The sequence below is a fragment of the Protopterus annectens genome, chromosome 3.part1, assembly GCF_019279795.1.
Source record: "Protopterus annectens isolate FY-2018-M chromosome 3.part1, PAN1.0, whole genome shotgun sequence".
Taxonomy (NCBI): Eukaryota; Metazoa; Chordata; order Ceratodontiformes; family Protopteridae; genus Protopterus; species Protopterus annectens.
The window spans coordinates 75,899,603-75,920,298 of NC_056732.1; the positions used below are offsets into that span (position 1 = coordinate 75,899,603).

The window sequence follows — 20,696 nt, forward strand, 5'->3', positions numbered from 1 at the left end:
TTTATATGAGATGCAGTCACCTAGTTTTGTATCTGATTGGAAAAACTATGTTACCGTTCTTCTCCCCCATGGCAAGGGGCTGAACAATCACTTGTTTTTTTAGGGTTTACTATAATGTAAGACCTTACCATAAAATGTGTCAGCATGACCCAGTTTTGTGTGCCTTTTTCAAAAAAGGATTAATTCGGTCCTTACTGTATGTCATTCTGTTTCTGAGCTAGTAACACTCTAGGGGGAGGGGGCTTACATATCTGAAGAGAATATAGATTGAAGGTGACATTTTAGGAGCAACCTGGATAGGTTGATAAGTTGATAGACTGGTAGCGGGTTAAGAGAAACTTTCTGTGCCAGGATAACTGGAGATTAGGTTACAGTGGTCTGCTTTCATAGCTAGGGAATTAAAATATTGCAGTTTGCCAATGGCATCTCAATCCGAGTTGAAATTCTTAATGAAGGCATGGTAAAAGAAATAGATATCAGCTGGTCTAATAGTTACAGCATATTGGTGTATATAGGACCTGGAGGATGGTGTGATAGTCAAACGTCGAGACATGGTCTCAACTCATAGAAAGTGATAATGCAGTCCCTTTGGTAAAAGATGTGCACCTTGATGACACTCCAGGGGTTTACAAATGCATGTTTTCTGGGAATGTCTAGTGCTGGATGCCTTCAAGGCTTAGATGCAAGTTATACATGATGGTATTTTTCTTTCCTGTATACCTTTAACCAAGACTGTTTGTCTTGGGCATGGATGAAAGTGTAAGGCATAACTAAAAACCAAGAGAAGCTGCTGTTATTTTTTTTTTCTTTTCTTATGATAATAGGCAAAAAAAAAAAAGTTACAGGGAAGAAGGTAAACCCTGTCTATTTGAGGTTTCAAGAGAATGGTGTTTGGACTAATTGGGAAAAAGAGATGGAACTTTACCCAGATTTGGTTTTACAAACATTTGGCCAAGTGGTATGCATGAGTTAACTACAGAAATCTTTAGTATGCAAAACAGGCATTTTATATTCTCTGGCACTTTAATACCTTATCAAGGCACTCAGTTAAACTTGGTGGAAGATTTATAATAAGGCAATTTTCTCTTCCCTGGCTGGATTCCAAATGGCTTTGTCTTTTTGATGTTAAATCATGGATTACGCTTAATGTGAGATAGACACATTGAAATCCTAACGTGTATAAATTTAAAGGAAAGCTAGGAAATGTGTGGCTGCCATGTTTAAGGATGCTTGCACATGTTGTTGAAAACATAAGTAATTAAAGAAGCCTTTAAAAAATCAAGCACACCAAAAATAAATTTGGATGGGAGATTCTCTTTAGAAGTTATCATTAAAAATTATTTGTAAAAAAGAAAGTAAAAAATGCTTAAAGAAAAATGATGTACAATAAAGGGTGCAATACAAAGGAGATAGTGGAATATGTTTTTTTTTTGTGTATGTGTAGTACTTTACAGAGATTTGGTGAGAAAAAATGTCAGAAGAATGTCAGGTAACATAATTAAGGACAATGAATGTGCATATGATTACATATGGTTATTATGATATGAGTAATGTTAAAGAGCAAATAGATAAAATACAAGTGACATGTTTATGGAGTACTGAAATTAGTTAGGTGTACTGAATTGTTATATAATAAGAACTGGAATGTAGGAGACAGCAAAAGGTTATGTTTTGGTTATAGAAAAATAGTGGAGAGGGAGTTGTAAAAGGCATCCAGGTCCTGAGTACCAAACAGTTTAGGACCACTGCCTCAAATCCAGTGACTCTGGCATCTTCTAGCTTGTACAGGTTGCTGGTCACTGTGGGACTTGATTACATGTTCAGGTAATGTGCGACAGCCATACGGAGAGAGAGAGAGAGAGAGAGAAAGTGAGTGTGTGCAAAGCTGATGCTCCTTGCCTGAAGACAGTAGCAGAGTTTGAGCAAATTAAGTATGGCTACCATGGGGTGGGAATGTAGCTTAGAGTTTCAGGCAGTGATCAGGAGTGGGATTTAGGTCTAAAGGCCAGGGGAAGTTTAAAGATTATGGAGTGGGAGAGGAGTTTGGTGTTAGGGAGTGATTGAGGACTTTAGGCTTGCAGAGCAGAAAGAGAGTTTTAGGTTTACAAAGTTGGAGTGACATTTAGAATTAAGAATGGAAATAGAGCTTTAGGCTCAGGAGTGGGAGCAAAGCTTTAGGTTTAGGGAGCGATAGAGGACATTAGGATTATGGAATAGGAGAGGAGTTTAGTGTTAGGGAGTGATCGAGGACTTTAGGTTTGGAGAATGAAAAGGGAGTTTTAGTTTTAAGAAGGTGGAGTGGTGTTTAGAATTAGGAGAGAAAATAGAGCTTTAGGCTCAGGAGTGGGGAAGCAGAGCTTTAGGCTTAGGGAGCTATTGAGGATATTGGGTCTAGGGGAGGGCAGAGGGGAGTTTCAAGTTTAGAGAATGATCAGGGACTAGGATAAAGGAAGGGGAACTGGGTTATAGGTTTAGGGTATGATGGGGGACTTTAGTGGAAGGGAGCAGGAGAGGAGTGCCATTGTTATGGATAGGGACTGGGTAGAAGTTTTAGGCTTGGAATAAGGGGTCTTGTAGGGAGTAAAGTTCAGTAGTTATGGGTGGTGGGAGGGTTAATTAATTAAGTAAAATTTAGACTAGTGGGAGCAAGTGTGTCACAAAGTACTACCACACAAGCTCTAGTAGTAGACGCTTGTAAAATAATATAATTGAAAATGGAGAGATGTTAAAGATTATTTTATGGTATTTGTAAAATTTTGTATGTATACTTAACATGCGCAGTTTTAAAATCTGCATATATTTGTATGTGTGTGTGTGTGTGTGTGTGTGTGTGTGTGTGTGTGTGTGTGTGTGTGTGTGTGTGTGTGCATGTATATATGTCCTTGCCTATTTAAGTGGTACAGTGTGAAATATTTTCTGCTTAAAAACCTCAGCTTTGGCCGGCTAAGAACTTGGTTATATTCAACTGGACGTATAAGAGAATTTAAGTACCTTTATCTGCATTTTTTTTTTAAATACAGCATTTAATTTGATTTAAACTGTGTTGTAGGAATATTAACTGAACTGGCAGTTTTAACTCTGCTCTTCAGTTATTCCCACCCACCCTTCCTGTTTTTGTTTTGGTGTTAATCTTAGTGGCCTTGAAACTGCCCGCCCCTCAGCCTGCCTCTGGGCCCATCTCATTTGCTCACTCAACTGAGTGCAGCGAGATCATATTCTGATTTCAGGCACTCCTACTGTGTACAAAGAGAGCATCTGGGAAACAGACAAAAAAAAATTAAGCTTATTTCCTGCCTTTCCTGTTAAGCGGTATAGACTATTTGTAGGCTTCTGAGCCCCCAAGCCCTTCTGTGTTTGAGGGAAGCCTTCTAGCTTGTTTTTTTCGTATAACTAGCCAGTTTTCTAGTTTCAGCACTCAAATCTGTTTCTTTGATCTCAGCACTTGTTCAGATTAAAAAAAAAAAAATTTCATCTGCTTTTACTGTACTTGTGTTTCTGCCTACTTCATTTTACTTTTGCATCATCGTAAAAATACTCAATTGTATTTATTACTGCTTGGTGTAACTCATTCTAAGCCTTTTGGTTTAAACACTTGGGCTTCGGACCAGTTGTTTTGCACTGAGAGGGTTTGTGGTCTGCACTGTAGTGGCAGAACAGGTAGCTTACATCCTTCTAGGTTGGGAACTGCTGATTGAGGGTTCAGTGTCTGTTATTCTAAAAGTGTATTAATTCTGGTTTAAGCACTTGGGCTTTCAGGCCAGTTATTTTACATTAAGAGGGTTCGTGGTCTGCACTCTTGTGGGAGGAGAGGCTGGACTCTGCCCTTCTGAGCTGGGAATTTCTGGTTAAAGGCTTATAGTGCATGCATATCTGAACTGCTTCTTACTGAAGTTGGTGCGCCTTGTTTGCTGTGGCATAGACTGGATTCGGGCCTGCTGGATCTAGCTTTGTTTGTGTAACTTGAGCACTAATCCAGACATTCTCTAAAGTATTCAATTGTATTTATTACTGCTTGGTTGTAACTTGATTAAAGTGTAGCTATCATTCTAAGTCTTTTGGATTAAGCACTTGGGCTTCAGACCAGTTGTTTTACATTAGGAAGGTTTGTGGCAAGCACTGTGGTGGCAGGACAGGTAGCTTTCATCCTTCTAAGTTGGGAACTGCTGATTGAGAGCCCAGTGTCCAAGTGTATTAGTTCTGGTTTAAGCACTTGGGCTTCAGGCCAGTTATTTTACATTAAGAAGGTTTGTGGTCTGCACTCTTGTGGGAGAAGAGGCTGGACTCTGCCCTTCTGAGCTGGGAATTTCTGGTTAAAGGTTTATAGTGCCTGAATATTTGAACTGTATCTTACTGAAATTGGTACACCTTGTTTGCTGTAGCATAGACTAGATCCAGGCCTGCTGAATCTAGCTTTGTTTATATGCTTGTTGTTTATTTGCTTGTTATTTCCCTGGAACGCTAATTCCACCTAATACGGCTTCTCAGCTTCTGTGGATCACTAGTGATATCTGCATTGCTTACTGTACTTATCTCCTTGTTTCACTTGAAAGAAAGTTACTGTTTGTCGTTTTTGCATTTAGTTACTTGTAACACATTGCACTCAAGTTACCTGGCACTTGCTCACTAAAGCAATTATATAAGTCAGCGCTAAAAATTAAAAGCACTACACCCTCACTCCCCACTGGCCCTTGTTTTCAATTATTAAGGAATTCCCAATATTATTCTAGCATGTCCAAAGGTCAATTGTCAATCTCCTCTCCGGTCCAGCTGGTGAATCTGGGAATCTTGAGGCAATGTTATAACTGCCTCATGTACACAGACAACCCTCTCCTCCTCCCACATAACACAAATACTTGCGAGAGATGCAGCTATTTAGCCAAACTGGAGGCTGAGCTCTCTCAACTCAGGACTGGCAAGACCAGACAGGAGGAGAAGGCAACTACACACACCACAAAACCAGCCTCACGTAATGCTACCACACCACTGAATCAAACACATAAACACACAAAGACATACTCGGAGGCTCTGAGTAAAAATTTACCTAAACAGCAGAGGCCTCCAAAGCAGACACCCAAACAACTGCTACCTCAAGACACCCCACAAGCAACACATAAACCACAAAATCAGTGTGCAAAGCAGTCACAGCCCTTAAGGCCAAATACAACACCAAACATACTTGTCATAGGTGACTCCATAGTCAGACACACTGACGTCCCACTCACCAGGCTGAACAAGGAGAGGGTCACAGTAAGCTGCCTATCGGGCTAGAATCCGCCACATAACACAAGCACTAGGGTCACTCCACGGCAAGTACAAATATGACACAGTCATTGTCCATGCTGGTGTGAACGACCTGAGACGTACCTGCCTGGACTACATGAAAAGAGACATAGAGGAGCTCTCTGATTATGTAGCCCAGGCAGGTATGACCCTGACCCTGAGCAGTATCCTTCCTTCACCAAAAATGATGCCACAATATAGAGACAAGATGATCAGCTTTAACAATTGGCTTAATGTCTGGTGTCTTTCAAAGGGGATCCAGTGTCTGCCTGGGATGACATGCTTGACAAGCCACGCTGCTTCGCAAGGGACGGCTTGCACCTGTCGCCCCTGGGATTCCGGATATTGGCTAAGGCTCTTGCCACCCCCATAGTGCATTTTTTAGGCAAGGCTCAAATTCTAAACCTACCACCCTAGAAAACAAAAATGGGAAGAAACTGAGGGTAATGCTGCTCAATGCTAGAAGTCTAAATCTCAAAATGCACGCACTCGAGGCCCTTCTCAGTATGGAGAACATCGATGTCTGTGCTGTAACTGAAACCTGGTTCAAGGCTCCTGAGAGCACCCCGGCACTATTAGGTTTTACCTCATATCATGCTCCGCCCCAAAACCCGGACCACACCACAAAAGGAGGGGGTGTATCCATATTCATAAAGGATACCCACACCTCCAGGTTGGTGGCAACGCACGAAGCTTCAGAAACCATCCAGGTGCAACTAACCATAGGCAAAACTGCTCTACAAATTGTAGCATGCTACAGGCCACCCTCTCAAACTCAGGAACCCCACACAGCCTTCCTGAAGACACTGGAGGGTATAAATGTATCTCCAAACACCATCATATTGGGTGACTTCAACTTCCCGAATATAGACTGGGAACATTACTCGAGCCCTAACTTTCTAGCCCAACGGTTCCTGGAGTTCATAAATTCAAATGCCATGGAACAGATAGTCACTGTTCCCACGAGAGGAGAAAATATACTAGATCTCATTATCACAAACATGGGGACAAAATGCTCCACACCGGAAGTATATCCCTCATTGGTGAGATCTGATCATAAACTAATCTCACTGGAAATCCACATCCCGCCCCCACCCCAAACAAAAAAAGACCACAGTGAAGAACTTCTCTAAAGCAAACTTCACACTACTCAAGACTGGTGTGGTATCCTTCAAGGCCCCTGAGCCAGTGGAAACCACAACCCAAGCTGCGGAAGCCCTTACAAATGCCTTCTATGAACACCTCCAGGACTGCATGGATCAGGCAATCCCAAATAAAACCAAGACTCTTTCCACAAAGGGCAAACGTCCAGTCTGGTGGACCCCAGCCATTAATAAACTTTACAATAAGAGGAGAAAGCTATTACATGATAGAACAAAATCCATAAAAGGGAAGTCACCCCTGATCATTATTAGTAAAAAAATACGAGCACTCATAAAATCAACTAAGGCCAATTTTGAGAGAAAAATTGCCATGGATTCAAAGGACAATCATAAGGCCTTTTTCAGCTATGTTAGGAACCTGGGTGGAAACTCCCAGATATGCTCAGAATTAGTCCAAAATGATACAAAAATCACTGAACCCACAGACATTGCCAACATACTGGCAGACAGGTTCAGTGCAAACTTCACCCCCAAAGGAGAGATAACTATCCCAGCGGAGTGTAGCCTCCCAGACATCTCAAATGCGCAAGTGAAAGCTGCTCTCTAAAGCTAAAAACACAGCATCAATGGGACTGGATGGTGTCCCGGCTGTGTGCTACATGAGCTAAATGAGGAATTAAACCCGCACATAAGGCAGCTGTTTAATCTCAGCCTTACCACAGGATACGTGCCCAAGGAGTGGCGTACAGCAACTGTGGTCCCACTCCACAAAGGCGGTGCCTCTACGGACCCTGGTAATTACCGCCCCATAAGCTTAACAAGTCTAGTCTGCAAAGCTATGGAGAGGATCATAATGGAGCTCATAAACAAAGATATAGGGGACTTGCAGACATTGGACCCGACCCAGTTTGGCTTTGTCAAGGGCAGATCATGCCTTTTGAACTTGGTCGACTTCTTCGAAACAGTCACCAAGGCCATTGATGAGGGAAAGGCAGTCCATAGAGCCTACCTTGACCTTGCAAAGGCTTTCGACACAGTACCCCACTCGGGTATTGTAGAAAAACTTACCAGCTTAAATGTAAACCCGTATGTCACAAGATGGGTTGCAAACTGGCTTAAGGACAGAACCCACAGGGTTAGAGTTGCTGGCGCTATGTCAGACTCCAAGCCGGTCACAAGTGGTGTCCCACAGGGCTCGGTCCTTGGCCCCCTATTGTTCGGCATCTACTTCTCAGAAGTACAGGCCAACATGGGAGGATTTTGGCTGACAAAGTTTGCAGACGACTGCAAACTGGGCGCCATAGTGGAAAGTGCATCGGACATGGATATCCTTCAGAAGGGACTCACGGAAACAGATAGCTGGTGCCAGAGCCATGGCCTGAAGTTAAACGCCAAAAAATGTATAGTCATACCCTTCGGGAAAAACAAGGTAACCCCAAGCTACCATATAGGTGGCAATCCGCTAAGCACAGAAGAGGTTATCAGGGACCTGGGGACCCAGGTTGACAGTGGCCTTTCTTTTGACACTCACGTTGCTAAAGTGGTTAGAAAGACCTTCTACATTGCCCACCTGATCATGAAGGGATTCACATCCAGATCTAGTGAGGTCATTGTTCCCCTGTACTCTTCACTTATCTGACCAATGATCGAGTACAATGCCCCATTCGGGATGTATCTCACCCGACATCTGCAGCAATTGGAGAGACCCCAAAAGTTCCTCAGCAAAAGGATAAAGGAACTCCAAAATCTGTCATATGCTGCCAGATTGAAGAAACTCCAGCTCTATTCAGTCACATACCTTCTGCTCAGAGGTGACATGTGCCTGACATACAAGGCCATGTCCAACCCGGAATTAATGGAAATGCTCCACCTCAAAAAATCCAAATCCACCAAAACCACTAGAGCAAGCGACTTAAACCTTAGCACGGATATAAATAGGACGTGCTGGATGGATAGATTTATCACTCAGAGACTCCCTATGCTGTGGAATAAAATCCCGGTCCATGTGAGGCAGAGCACCTCGCTGGCTCTGTTCAAGAGAAATCTTGACCTGTGGATGGGAGATCGTAGGTTTACCCCGGGAATCATCTCTGTGTCACTGCTGGACAGAGGCACAACAAACTAATGGGCACAGTATTTTTTCATATAAGGGGTGGCGTAAGCCACAAAACATTGGGCTAGGCTTATAAATGCCTTAGGGCAGATAGCCTAGTATAAACCTATGAACCTATAGATATATATATAGATATATATATATATATATATATATATATATATATATATATATATATATATATACACATATACACATATACATACATACACACACACACACACACACACGCACACACGCACGCACTCACACACACACACACACACACACACACACACACACACACACACACACACACACACACACACACACACTTGGCATGTGAATGACATATTTTACCAACTCAGACACATAGGACCTTGGTTTAAAATCTCATTTGAAGGACCAGCACATTAAGATTGCATCATACCCCTCTTACTACATTGCCATTATCAGTAATGGAACTTGAATACTAATAGCCGGTATGAGGACAGAACCCATAGTTCTATGACCTTTCCAGCATCATTGGTGATTGTGCTGCCGTCTGAGTTACTGACACAGCATTTTATATGCAAATGTACCAGATAAACTATTTGTTTAACACTTGTAATGTGACATTGTCAGTCATTGTGAATAATATATATATATATATATATATATATATATATTTTTTTTTTTTTTTTTGAATTGTTGATTATTTGTGCCATATTAATTAGTTTATTACTGCTTTCAGGTGACTCTGAACTTGCATCCAGTTCTGATGTAAATGGTAGTACAGAATCCTTTGAAATGGTTGTTGAAGAAGCAGGAAGTGAATCTACGATTAGACAAACCACTGAAGGTAAACGGAATATTTATATGATGATAATGAAGTGCTGTTTAACAAAAATATTTCTGGAATTGAATCTGGAAAAGGATATGCAAAACCTGGAAGTGGAGCCATATAAGCTTCATTTTTATTAATCTAAAAACCTGCTTTACACAAATGTGTGCATATGTCTGTGGAGATGGAGGTATTCCATTCTAAAATCATTAGTTCTCCATTACCAAATAACATCATTCTACAGCTGTATTTTCACCTTGTCATAGTATTGACATGATTATTATTCAAGTATTTAATGGTCTTCTAGTCGTATTGTATCACAGTGTTACTCTATAGTGCTCATGTTAAATATGGCTGCTGCATTTAACACTGCTTGCTATCTAAATTTGCTGGAGTGATGGAAGACACAACAGGGTGTCTCTGGAATAGATCTCGATTGGTTTACTTCATACCTCTCAAGGCATATTCAGAAGTTGTTGTTTGGAGTTAATTTCTCCTCAGTCTACATTCTTAGTTGCAAGAGCTCATGAGGCCTGATACTGGGTGCAATACTTTTACCACATAGTTGCTAATACGCAATGATTTAGTTCACTTGAGAGGTTAACAACACTGGCAGTGAGACTCCAAACTGGAGCTTTCAGGTATAGTCACATCACATCTGTTCTCTTTTCTGTACAGGTGAGTTCGGCGCCTATCTCTGCTTCAGAGCTGCTGTCCCTGGTGCTGTGGATACCTTCGGCTTTGACGGCCTTTTTTTGGGATCCGGGAGAGTCTTTGAAGCGGGGGCAGTTTGCTTTCGAGGTTATGAGGAGGGTTTTGACTCAATCCCAGTCAAAGACACAACCTTTATCAGATTTTCCTCCCAGTTCTGGTCAGTTGTCTTTGTCCTCTCACATAACCCTTCCACAGGATTGCAGAGACCCCAGCTCTCAGGATGTCCAGCAAGGGACTCCCCCCTTTTTTTAAACCTCCCCAGAGTATCCCACTCAGGGATCCCTTGGAAGAGGACCTGCAAGAGGAAGCATCTTGACTCCCCACAGGAGTCTTTCACATCAGATACTGACCTCGATGATGCAGAAGGGTCCCCATGGTTACCTCCTGAAGATGCCTCCTTTGGAGACATCCTTAAAATCATAAAACCGAGAAGTAATTGGCAGGCCACACCCCCTTCAGCTGAGGAGTCAGTTTATCTGAAGGCTTTCAGATCTCGCCCTTCCACCTCTTGGGTGACCTCTCCTTCAGACAAGCTTATGGACTTAATCTCTCGGAAGGCTTGGGAGACCCCAGATTCCATAGAGCCTACTCCTGGAAGGGCAAATAAATACATTACTGCTCCAAAAGATAAGGCTTTTTTAACTAAGGGTGTAGCAATTGATGCCATGGTCATGGCGGCGGCCACTAAAAAGGAGGTGAGACCAGCTCCACTATCCATCCTCCTCATAAAGATTCTAGGACCATGGATAGATATGGGAAGCATGTTTTTTCATCAGCAGCCTTGCCTTTCAGTCTCAGAACTACCTTACCCATTTTACTAGACTACAGAGGGACCTGTTAAAGGAACTTACAGACTCTCTCCAAGGAGCTGTAACTGATGCAGTAGCAGATAAGGTAAATTTTCAGCTCGCCACCCTCAATTCGGTCGTAAACTCTTCCATGAGGCTCATATCTTATGCAGCAGATGGGACGAGTATGGCTGCGGTTTCAGGTATTGCTCTAAGAAGTCAGCCCTGGATGCGCCATTGCTATTTGGTGGAGCCCTTCAAGTCTTCCTTCATTAACGCTCCTTTTGATGGCTCTTCTCTTTTTGGGCCTAAAATGAAAGAAATGCTCACCAGATGTGAACAGAAGGGCAAGACCTTGTCTGCCATTGGAGTATGCTTTTCCACATCTACCAGACCCTTTTCCAAGGGTCAGAGAGGTAGTGGGAAGATATGGATCAGAAAATCCCAGATGTTTTTCCAGGATACACAGGGTGAAAGTTCCCCCGGGGCAGAGGGGGCACAACAATGGAAGACGCCGCTCTCGCAGCAGGGGAGGCCCACACAGTCAGGGCTCCAGAGAATCTTTCTTTGGGGGACCCTTTCAGTGCTCCTGAGGGAGTGCCTGATTCCTTGGCTCTGGAAGCAGTCGGGGGTCGATTGTCCCTGCACCGAGAAACCTGGCAAAAGATAACTGACAGATGGGAGCAGACTGTAATATCCAGGGGATATGTCATTCCCTTCTCCTACCCCGTACCCGTAAACAGATCAGTTCCAGATGTTCCACCCAATCAAAAGGAACATGCAACCTTAGAAATTCAAAAGTTGCTGAAAAAGAGAGTCATCCAAGAAGTCCCCGCAGACCAGATAGGATCTGGAACTTAAGAGATTCTTTTTAGTTCCAAACAAAACAGGGGACTGGTGACCCATTTTTGATCTCAGCAATCTGAACAAATATGTCGAGAAGTCCAAGTTCCGGATGATGACACTGCAGTCGATGCTTCCACTTCTGGAAAAAGACAATTGGATGTGCTCCACAGACCTTCAGGATACAGCCTACCATACTTTAATAGACAGGTGATCCGGGAGGTTCTTATAGTTCCGGGCAGGAGCCAGTGACTTCCAGTTTCGAGCTCTGCCCTTTGGTCTCACTACAGCCCCCAGAGTGCTCACCAAGTGTATGACAGTAGTGGCAGCTCACCTGAGACGCAAAGGATTCCACGTGTTTCCATATCTGGATGACTGGCTCATTACTGCCCAGACCAGGCATCTTCTGCTGCAAACCAGGTGCTACACTCTACAACTCTGTTCCTCCCTAGGGATTACCATATGAAAAACCTGCTCTAGAGCCATGTCAATCCTTGGTATTCATAGGAGTGCAAAAAAACACAACAGTTATGTCAGTGAAACTTCCTTAAGATAGGGTGCACGACCTTCGATGTTATGTAAGGATACTGATCAGAAAGAAATGGTTTTCTGCCAAACTAGTTCTCCAGGTTCTAGGGAAAATGGCAGCTTCATTTGTTCTAATCCCACTAGCTCAGTTTCATATGAGAATCCTCCACTAGTTACTTTTGACACAGTGGTCTTTTCTGGATCTTCCGATGGCACACAAGGTTATAATAATCGACTCATGCAAAAAGGACTTTCATTGGTGGCTCAACTCTATACCCTGGGGTCTCAGGGCCATCCCTTTATTCCCCTTCAGCCCCAAGTCACGGTGACCACTGATGCTTCCCAGATTGGGGGGGGGGGGCATTATCTGGGAAAGACAGTTCAATGCATTTGGCAACAACACGAGGCCCCCATTTGCACATAAATGTTCTAGAGATGAGGGTGGTGCTGTTGGCATTGCAAACATTTCAGGTTTCCCTCCCTCTGGGTACAATAGCAATCCAGTTAGACAATGTGTCTGTAATCTAGTACATAAACAAACAGGGGGGAACCAGATCACACCCCCTATGTCGAGAAGCCCTGAGGGTCTGGCAATGAGCAGAGGCCTCCAACCGTTTTCTCATAGCAATGCACATCCAGGGGAAATCCAACATGATTGCTGACAAATTGAGTAGAGCCATTCTGTGACCGCACGAGTGGTTCCTCAGTCAGAAAGTTGTGGAAAAGATCTTCCGAAAATGGGGCCAGCCTTGCTGTGATCTCTTTGCATCACCCATCAATGCCAAATGCAAGGGGTGCACTTGTTAACAATTGGCCCCTGGGACTTCTTTATGCTTTTCCACCAATACCTCTAATCCCCAAGGTCCTGCAGAAAGCATGTTCATTGGAGACCACAATAATTTTAATTGCCCCCTGTTGGCCTCGACAGATATGGGTCCCCTTTATTCGGCCTCATGTATGGGAGGGACCATGGATTCTGGACCCAGCTCCAGATCTACTGGCTCATCCATCAGGAATGGTTCATCCCAGTCTAAACAGTCTCAGACTAACAGCTTGGCTGTTCCAGTTCCCATGATAGCCAGGTTTCCTCTCCTTTCTTCTCCAGTTAAACAGATTTTGCTATCTTTCCACAAAATGTCTGCTCGAACATTGTACAAAAGCAAATGGGCAAGATTTGTGGCTTGGACCAATATTAAACCAACACTATTCACGCCAAAATCCTTTATTGCAATAAAGGATTTTGGCGTGAATAGTGTTAGTTCCGTATATAGTCTTCATGCAGTAATACCAATTTTGTGACTTTTGGACCAATATTAATCATATTGACCCATTCACAGCTCCATTACATTCTATACTAGAATTCTTAGCCAAATTATTCAGTGAGGGAGCCGCTGCAGCTACTATTAGGGTACAGTTAGTAGCAGTCTCAAATTTTCACATAGGAGAAAATGGTTATGCAATAATTTCAAACAGACTTTGCAAAGCATTCCTCAGAGGAATGACTCTAATTCAACTTCCATATAGAAACCCAGTTCTACCTTGGGACTTGAATTTTGTCTTATCAAAAATCATCTCCCCTCCATTTGAACCATCTGCTACATGCAAATTTAAATATCTTTCATAGAAAATGCTCTTTTTAGTGGCTATTACTTCAGCAAGGAGAGTTTTGGAGTAACAAGCCTTATCTGCTAAGCCTCCATACATAATGTTTCACAAGAATAGGGAAACCATCCAGGGTCTCTTTACGCACTAACCCTTCCTTTTTACCTAAAGTAGTTTTGGAGGGTAACCTCATTCAGTCTGTTGACTTACCAGTGTTCTTTACAAATTTTCAAAACAAAGGGGGCTATACTTTGCATCGTCTAGATATTCACAGACAGGTATGTTTCTGTTTGCACAGGCCACCAGAAATTAGAAAGTCAGGTCAACTTTTTATTTCCTATTCGGAGGTTAAGAAAGGACAACCAGCCTCTAAGGTAACATTATCCAATTGGCTTTCACAGTGTATATCTTTCATATGTAATTCTAACAACAGGACTATCCCTAATCCTATCAAAGCTCATTCTACCAGGTCAGTAGCCACTTCTGCAGCTTTCCAGGCTAGATTGCCTTTGAACAGCATGTGCGCTGCAGCAGCATGGGCTAAACCACATACCTTTATTATTCATTACAAGTTGGATTTGGCCTCTAGGAGTAGAGCATCCTTTGGGTCTATGGTTCAGAGGAATATTCTTCCATGAGCCACCCAAGAATCAGGTAGCTAGGGATTCAGTCCTACCAGTGAAAATAAAGACGAGATTGACAACATCACATAAAGAAGTTATGTACTTACCGTAATGTTCCATGTGTGTTGTCCATCTAATCCTTTATTCTCACAGCCTACCCACCATATCCCCTACCTACTCTCCTGGGTGACTGGGTAGTTCTAATTAGATCATTACAGGACTCTGTAGCCTCAGAAATAGTGGGTTTTAATATGAATATACAAAATATGATTATAAAATTATTCTCCTTATCCCTGCTTGAGGGCAAACAAGTTCTGAGGTAGTAAGGGAGTTACATTATGGGTAGGGAAAAATGCCCACGAACTTAGCTGAGGATCTCGAGCTTATGCAATGGCCAAGATGGATTGGATCTGACCCACCAGTGGAAATAAAGAGATGGACAACACACATGGAATGTTATGGTAAGTACATAACTTCTTTTTTTACTCACATGTAAATAAAGACTGAGTTTACTGACTGGTAATGAGCACAATGTTTATACACAGGATGACAGTGAAAGGTTTTTGGCCTAGTGGAGGGCAGTGTTTCAGGAAAGCAAGACTTTTTATTTGTATAGTAAGTACTTCTTTTGCTCCAAAGTCCTGTCAGCATCCATTTTGTTCTCAGGGCCCTGAGGTGGTGTAATTGATTTAATGTGGCTTTGACCTGTATGATGATGTAGGGTTTGTTTGTTCTTAACACTTGGAGGCAGTAATCCTTTAAAGTTGGTATTGTGCTTTTGGCAGCATGCTATTGGGCTGATAACATTAACAATCTTTTCATTTCTAGGGTTCCCTGATTGCATCCATAGTGATAAGAGTGGTGAAAGAGTATTGAGCCCAGACATATTCCTTGGTATTTGAATTAAGGGACTTGTTCTAGGTGGGTCCTTATTAAGTTTTTAGTAGCTAGTTTTTTATAAACATTTTGAGTCTTAGTTGCGTTCCAGACTTGACTGTCGTGTAACTGGATGAGTAACCCTGCTGATGTGAAAAATAAGTCATTATGCAGTTATTAGTAGAGTAAGGTTTTTGTCTTTTTCTAAGAGTGTAGGTCATATAGAGAGTGCAACATTTAAACTGGCTATGTTGGAAGTGAGACTGTTTATAGAGAGTGCAACATTTAAACTGGCTATGTTGGAAGTGAGACTGTTTATGGACGCAGTGAAATGGAGAGAACCATGACTAAGCCTTATGTTGCCCCTTTTGTCAGTACCTCGACCTGAATTTTTGTTTTGTTTTTACATGCAGGTTTTGTCAGCCAAATAGTTTTGAAAACAGTTACAAACTGTTGTTCATAGGTTATAGGTTAGTGCTAGGCTAACTGCCTTTGTGAGCCATTTTAAGCCTAGCCAATTATCCCTTGTGAGACTCAAACACTGCACCTTGTGTTTGTAAGGCAAACACCTTAACTATTAGGCCACCCTGCGTGCTATCTTTTGCTATGGCTGAAAACCCTGGCAGAGGCCACACACACCAGCACCACCCCCTAACTCGTCCTATCTCCTCCCCTTCTACCACCCTCTCTGCCCATATCCATGCCCATTTTATGATGTAATTTGTCACATCAGGGGAGGTAGGTTGGCTTATTTTTCCCTGATCACGTCACATTAGTGATTTTTCTTTTAAAAAAAAGCGGTTCCGAGTTTGAATTTTTAACCAACACCAGTATTCTGTTTGTTTTGTTAAACAGCATACCGAAGTCTGAATAGTGTTTTTTAGACTACTAGACAATCATTTTAACTTCCAGATAGTCTGGAAAAATCCAGGTAGGCTAGTGTAAAAAGCATAATGATTTGGATTTGGTTTAATAATACATGGCTGATGCTGCCAAACACTTTTTAAAATCATTGAAGATGGCAAATGATTGCTGCATTAGCCTTTAGGCAATATGGGATGTTTCCAGCTCAGGAAGCAACAAACGGTCAGCTTCAAAAATCTCTGCCCCACACACACACACACACACACACACACACACACACACACACACACAAAACTCCACTCTGCTGATTGGCCAATGCCACAAAAGGAAATCAACAGTCAGAGTGAAACATTTTACTTTACGTTCTTGATGTCTTTGCTGATAACCATCTCTCAGGGTTTCACTGAAACAGCTATCAGCTAAGAGCTTCATTTCTGGCAGATGAATCCTCATTGGAGAAGCCCTCCTCTCAGAAATTATTGCCCTTTTATGAAAAATGGCATTTAATCTATATTTGGCTAAAAGCAATATTTCCCCTTTAAGAAACAACACATCTGATTATCCTCGGATACCTTTAATTCTTGCAGATGGCATTGTCATCTGCAGGTCAAACAAATCCCACTTTATTACACAAACTCATCTCCAACACCAGTGGCTAATAGGCAAGAAAATTATACTCAGTCCCTGAAAAACAAAAGTAATGCTATTTGAAACCAACCAAAAAATAGCCATAGCACCCAGCTTCCTTAATGTTTACAGTGTTAATAATACCTTCATAGAAACTACCACATCCTTCAAGTACCTTGGCATTTGACTAGAACAATCCCTTAACTTTCAACTATACAGTCAAAACACATGCAAAAAGATGAACACACTACTGTTCTGGGCGAACAAACTATCACCTCTTATGTCCAAGCCAGCCAAAACTACCATAGACAAAGGAATACTCTCATCTCAACTCTGATATGGACTACCCATTGTAGCTGCAGCCTTAAAGAAAAATGCCACCACCTTACAAACTAGCTGAAGTAAAATCTGCCTGTTCATTACTAATTCCCCCCAAAATAAACACCACTGCCTAACTCTTGCCAAAGCTAAAATAGCCCCAAGTACATTTCAGATCCAGCCTTCTGCTATGATCACTAATTCACAAAGCTGTTTACATTGTCCCCTCTCACTCATAAACTTTTCACCAAAACCCCCAAATATGTCAGGGGTATCTCTCATTTCCACCCACCCTACTTACTCCAAAAATTAAACTTTATTGCACTGATTGTGCATTCTCCGTCCTAGCACCTAAACTGTGGGACTCAATTGCTCTCTCAATCTGAGATGTACAAAAGTACTCAGACTTCAGGCAACAGCTCAAGGAACACCTCTTCACCCAAACAAAGTTCTGCTGTACTCACTCAGGTCACGTTACATGAACCCTACAGCACTCGCACACCCCTTTATTCCTGTTTCATCCTACTTTTTCTTATTTTGGCATCCCCTTACTTACTGTCTCTCATTCATCCTACTTCCCTCTTCTTTTTTCATCTCTCACTTTTCTCTCCTTCGTAGTCCTTTTCCTTCTGGATGACTCTCTCGCCTTTTCTCTGTCTTCTCCCCATTTTATCCTTTCCTGCAACTATTCTCACTTCCCTCTTCTAATGTCTTCATACCTCTATATAGAGTGATATACTGCAATCCCTGTAGCATAAACCATCTCAGCCATTATGGCTGCATCTTGTCCATAAAGTTCTACTAAGCATAATTATATTTTTCTGTCCATGTTTTGGCATTGCAAACTATTTCTAGAAACTAAATGTTGCAGCATACTCTTGTATCTGTAAATGTGTATATATATATTTGGTTTCTTTTAACATATCCTTGTATCTGTAAGTATGTTTGTTCATTTCTTATGTGATCCTATTCACCCGGGCTGTGCCTGCAAAAGATTTCAGTTGAGATCACTAGCCTAGTAAACAAATATAACTAAATACATATATAAATAAAAGTAAAAAAATCATAGCACTATATAACAGAACATCAAGAAATCCATATATGCATTTCAAAAATGATATTAAATCAATAGTGGTAGACTGTTTTGCCTAAGCTCATATTGACAGCTCCGTAACATGAAGTTACTTTCCAAGAAATTTAACTGTTGATTACAAAGTAATTAATACCATAAAAGAAAGATGTCGGTGGTGAAGAACTAAGCAAGTTGGTAATAGTATACCTTTAATACTCAATCCAATTTTAATAAACTTTAAATCATTGCCATCACGACCAATAAATGATCTTGTTTTACTAGATGTAATGGCCAAATTTACTTTCTTAGGAGTCAGCAAGTAAAAAAGTAGTAGTAGAGATACTATTCATTTCAACAGTTACCACATCAGAATTAACATAATTGTTATTAAACAAAATATGACGACTCTTATCTTCCTCTTTAGAAGAATGCAACACGTCTCCAGAGTCAGATTCCACAGCCCCTGAAAAAGAACTTGTCTCCTCACTGATAAGGTGCTGGATGGTCTTCTACACCATACTACCAACCCTTTGGGGTGGGACAAAGCCTGCTTAATGAATGTCTGCCTTTTCTCTCAACAAAGACTACAGCTGTTAAGAATCAACCCAAAACAATTCCATGTTAACTCAGAGGTGGATTTAGCATTTATTGAAACATTTTTTTCTTTTATCAACTCAGCAGTTTTTATCCAAAAGGAGTATTTTCTTTTCTTATCCATAGATGTTAAATGAGCTGATTTTGTACATACTTAAATAACATAGAGGATTATAATCAGGTTGCTGATCATAACTGGCTTATGTGTTCTTAGCATGGATGCCAAGAAGTTCACCTGGGGAACGAAACTTGAGAGGAGAATCTTGGCATCCATGTTGAGAACACAATATAAAGATTATGACTGGTGACATTATCATAATTCTTTGTAGTGCATGGAGCTTTAACTGCTTCATGCACTGCTAGTTACAGAGGTGAAAATCACTAAGTGTTATGCTGGTTTCAAAGCTGTAAAATACTTAGATGCTGTCAAGAAGGTAGTGTAATGCACTCTGTTATGTTTACACTCACCTCCATGCCTCTCAACAATCCAAATTTTTGTAGAACTTTTAGATTATTTCTTCATATTTTTGGTCTGTTTCTTATAACATCTGTGGTTTTTAGACGAACCACCGAGGATTGAAATTGCTAAATAATGGCATACATATGAGGTTCGGGGCTCATATACTTCAGAAAAAGCTTGCTGACACATGCTATGATTCTAGCCACTTTTTAGGTTTATTAGAGGAAGTTAAGGGCACCTTGCCGGTATGGACAGCAGGCAGAAACAAGCTTTTGTTCTGCTGCTGTTGTTTGCTGGTTAGTAGAGACAGGCAGGTTATACTGCCAAGTGCTAGACGCAACCTTAACAACTTTAGCGGTGGGTAATTAACATTTGTTAATGCCAGGTTGCATGCCACTCTGGTTCTTAACTGGTGTGTCTTTTTTCAAATATCAGAGCATAATCACTGTGCGTCATGCACTACATGATCCCCAAAAATTGACAGTGTTTTTAAATGTCCCTAGTCATATAAAATTCTGATGAATGTAGGCTAGTAAATCTATCACAGATATCAGTAGAATCAGTTTTAGCAATATATATTTTCATACTAATCAAGTAGTATTAATACAGCTTTGCATATTAAAGGTAGCTAAACAGAAATGATCACTAATAGAATTTATAGCTGTTAAGTTTTATATAACATTATCATCTTTCTTAATTAAAACCCAGTATAATAAGGACCTGTACCCAGAGCTGGCACATCAAATACATTTTGTTAGTTAATTGATGTAGCCCAAGGTCTTATACTTCCCCCCCAAATGGCAAGGTTAAGTTGCAGGCAGGTTAAAATCACTGGAAACTATTATTATTTAATTTCTACCTACTTGCCCATATATTTCATGTAGTTTGCACTAGCAAGAAATGTACCTGAAGGCAGATGAACAGCAGAGATAAGGAAGGAGCAAGTAAAGTAACATATAGTTTGACGAAAATCAACCCGTTCAACTAACTAATCAAATCTAACTTGAATTAATATACTCCATCTGTTCTATCCCAACTGCTGCCTTGAAATACTGTATAGCCCACTGACTTTTGAATATCTTAGGAACTGGTAAACCAAGACTCAGCACAATGCAGTCAAATGTATCTCTGTGCAACCAAGGAAGAAACACAGATTGTTTGGCATGTAAAGTTTGTTTATATAACACTGCAACAGCAAAAATGCCTGTTAAATAAATAAGTACCCTGTCCATATACATTATAAAAGGAAGCTGACCACAGACAACTAACCTTTTTGCCTCCAAGTGGCCTAGATACTTGCATATAAACTAGGCAAGTTCAGCTATATATGGAAGAATGTCCACCCCTAGTGAGACAAGTAATAATATTCTATTCTTTGGGTGGTAATTAGTCAGTATGGTTGTATGGTTGCCAGCAATTAATAATGAAAGCTGTAATTTGTTTCTCTTTGTGAAATTAAAAATGCTGACAGTAGATGGCATATAACAGT

At 41.2% G+C, this 20,696-nt stretch overlaps 1 protein-coding gene across 1 annotated transcript in view; it reads left to right on the forward strand.

Annotated features, from left to right (window-relative positions):
• FAM91A1 (family with sequence similarity 91 member A1) overlaps nt 1-20,696 on the forward strand; it is a 1,899,235-nt gene that overhangs the window by 1,656,957 nt on the left and 221,582 nt on the right. Inside the window, exon 21 of the mRNA XM_044066590.1 lies at nt 9,209-9,316. Coding sequence (XP_043922525.1) covers nt 9,209-9,316 — 108 coding nt within the window. The remainder of the gene's footprint in view (nt 1-9,208; nt 9,317-20,696) is intronic.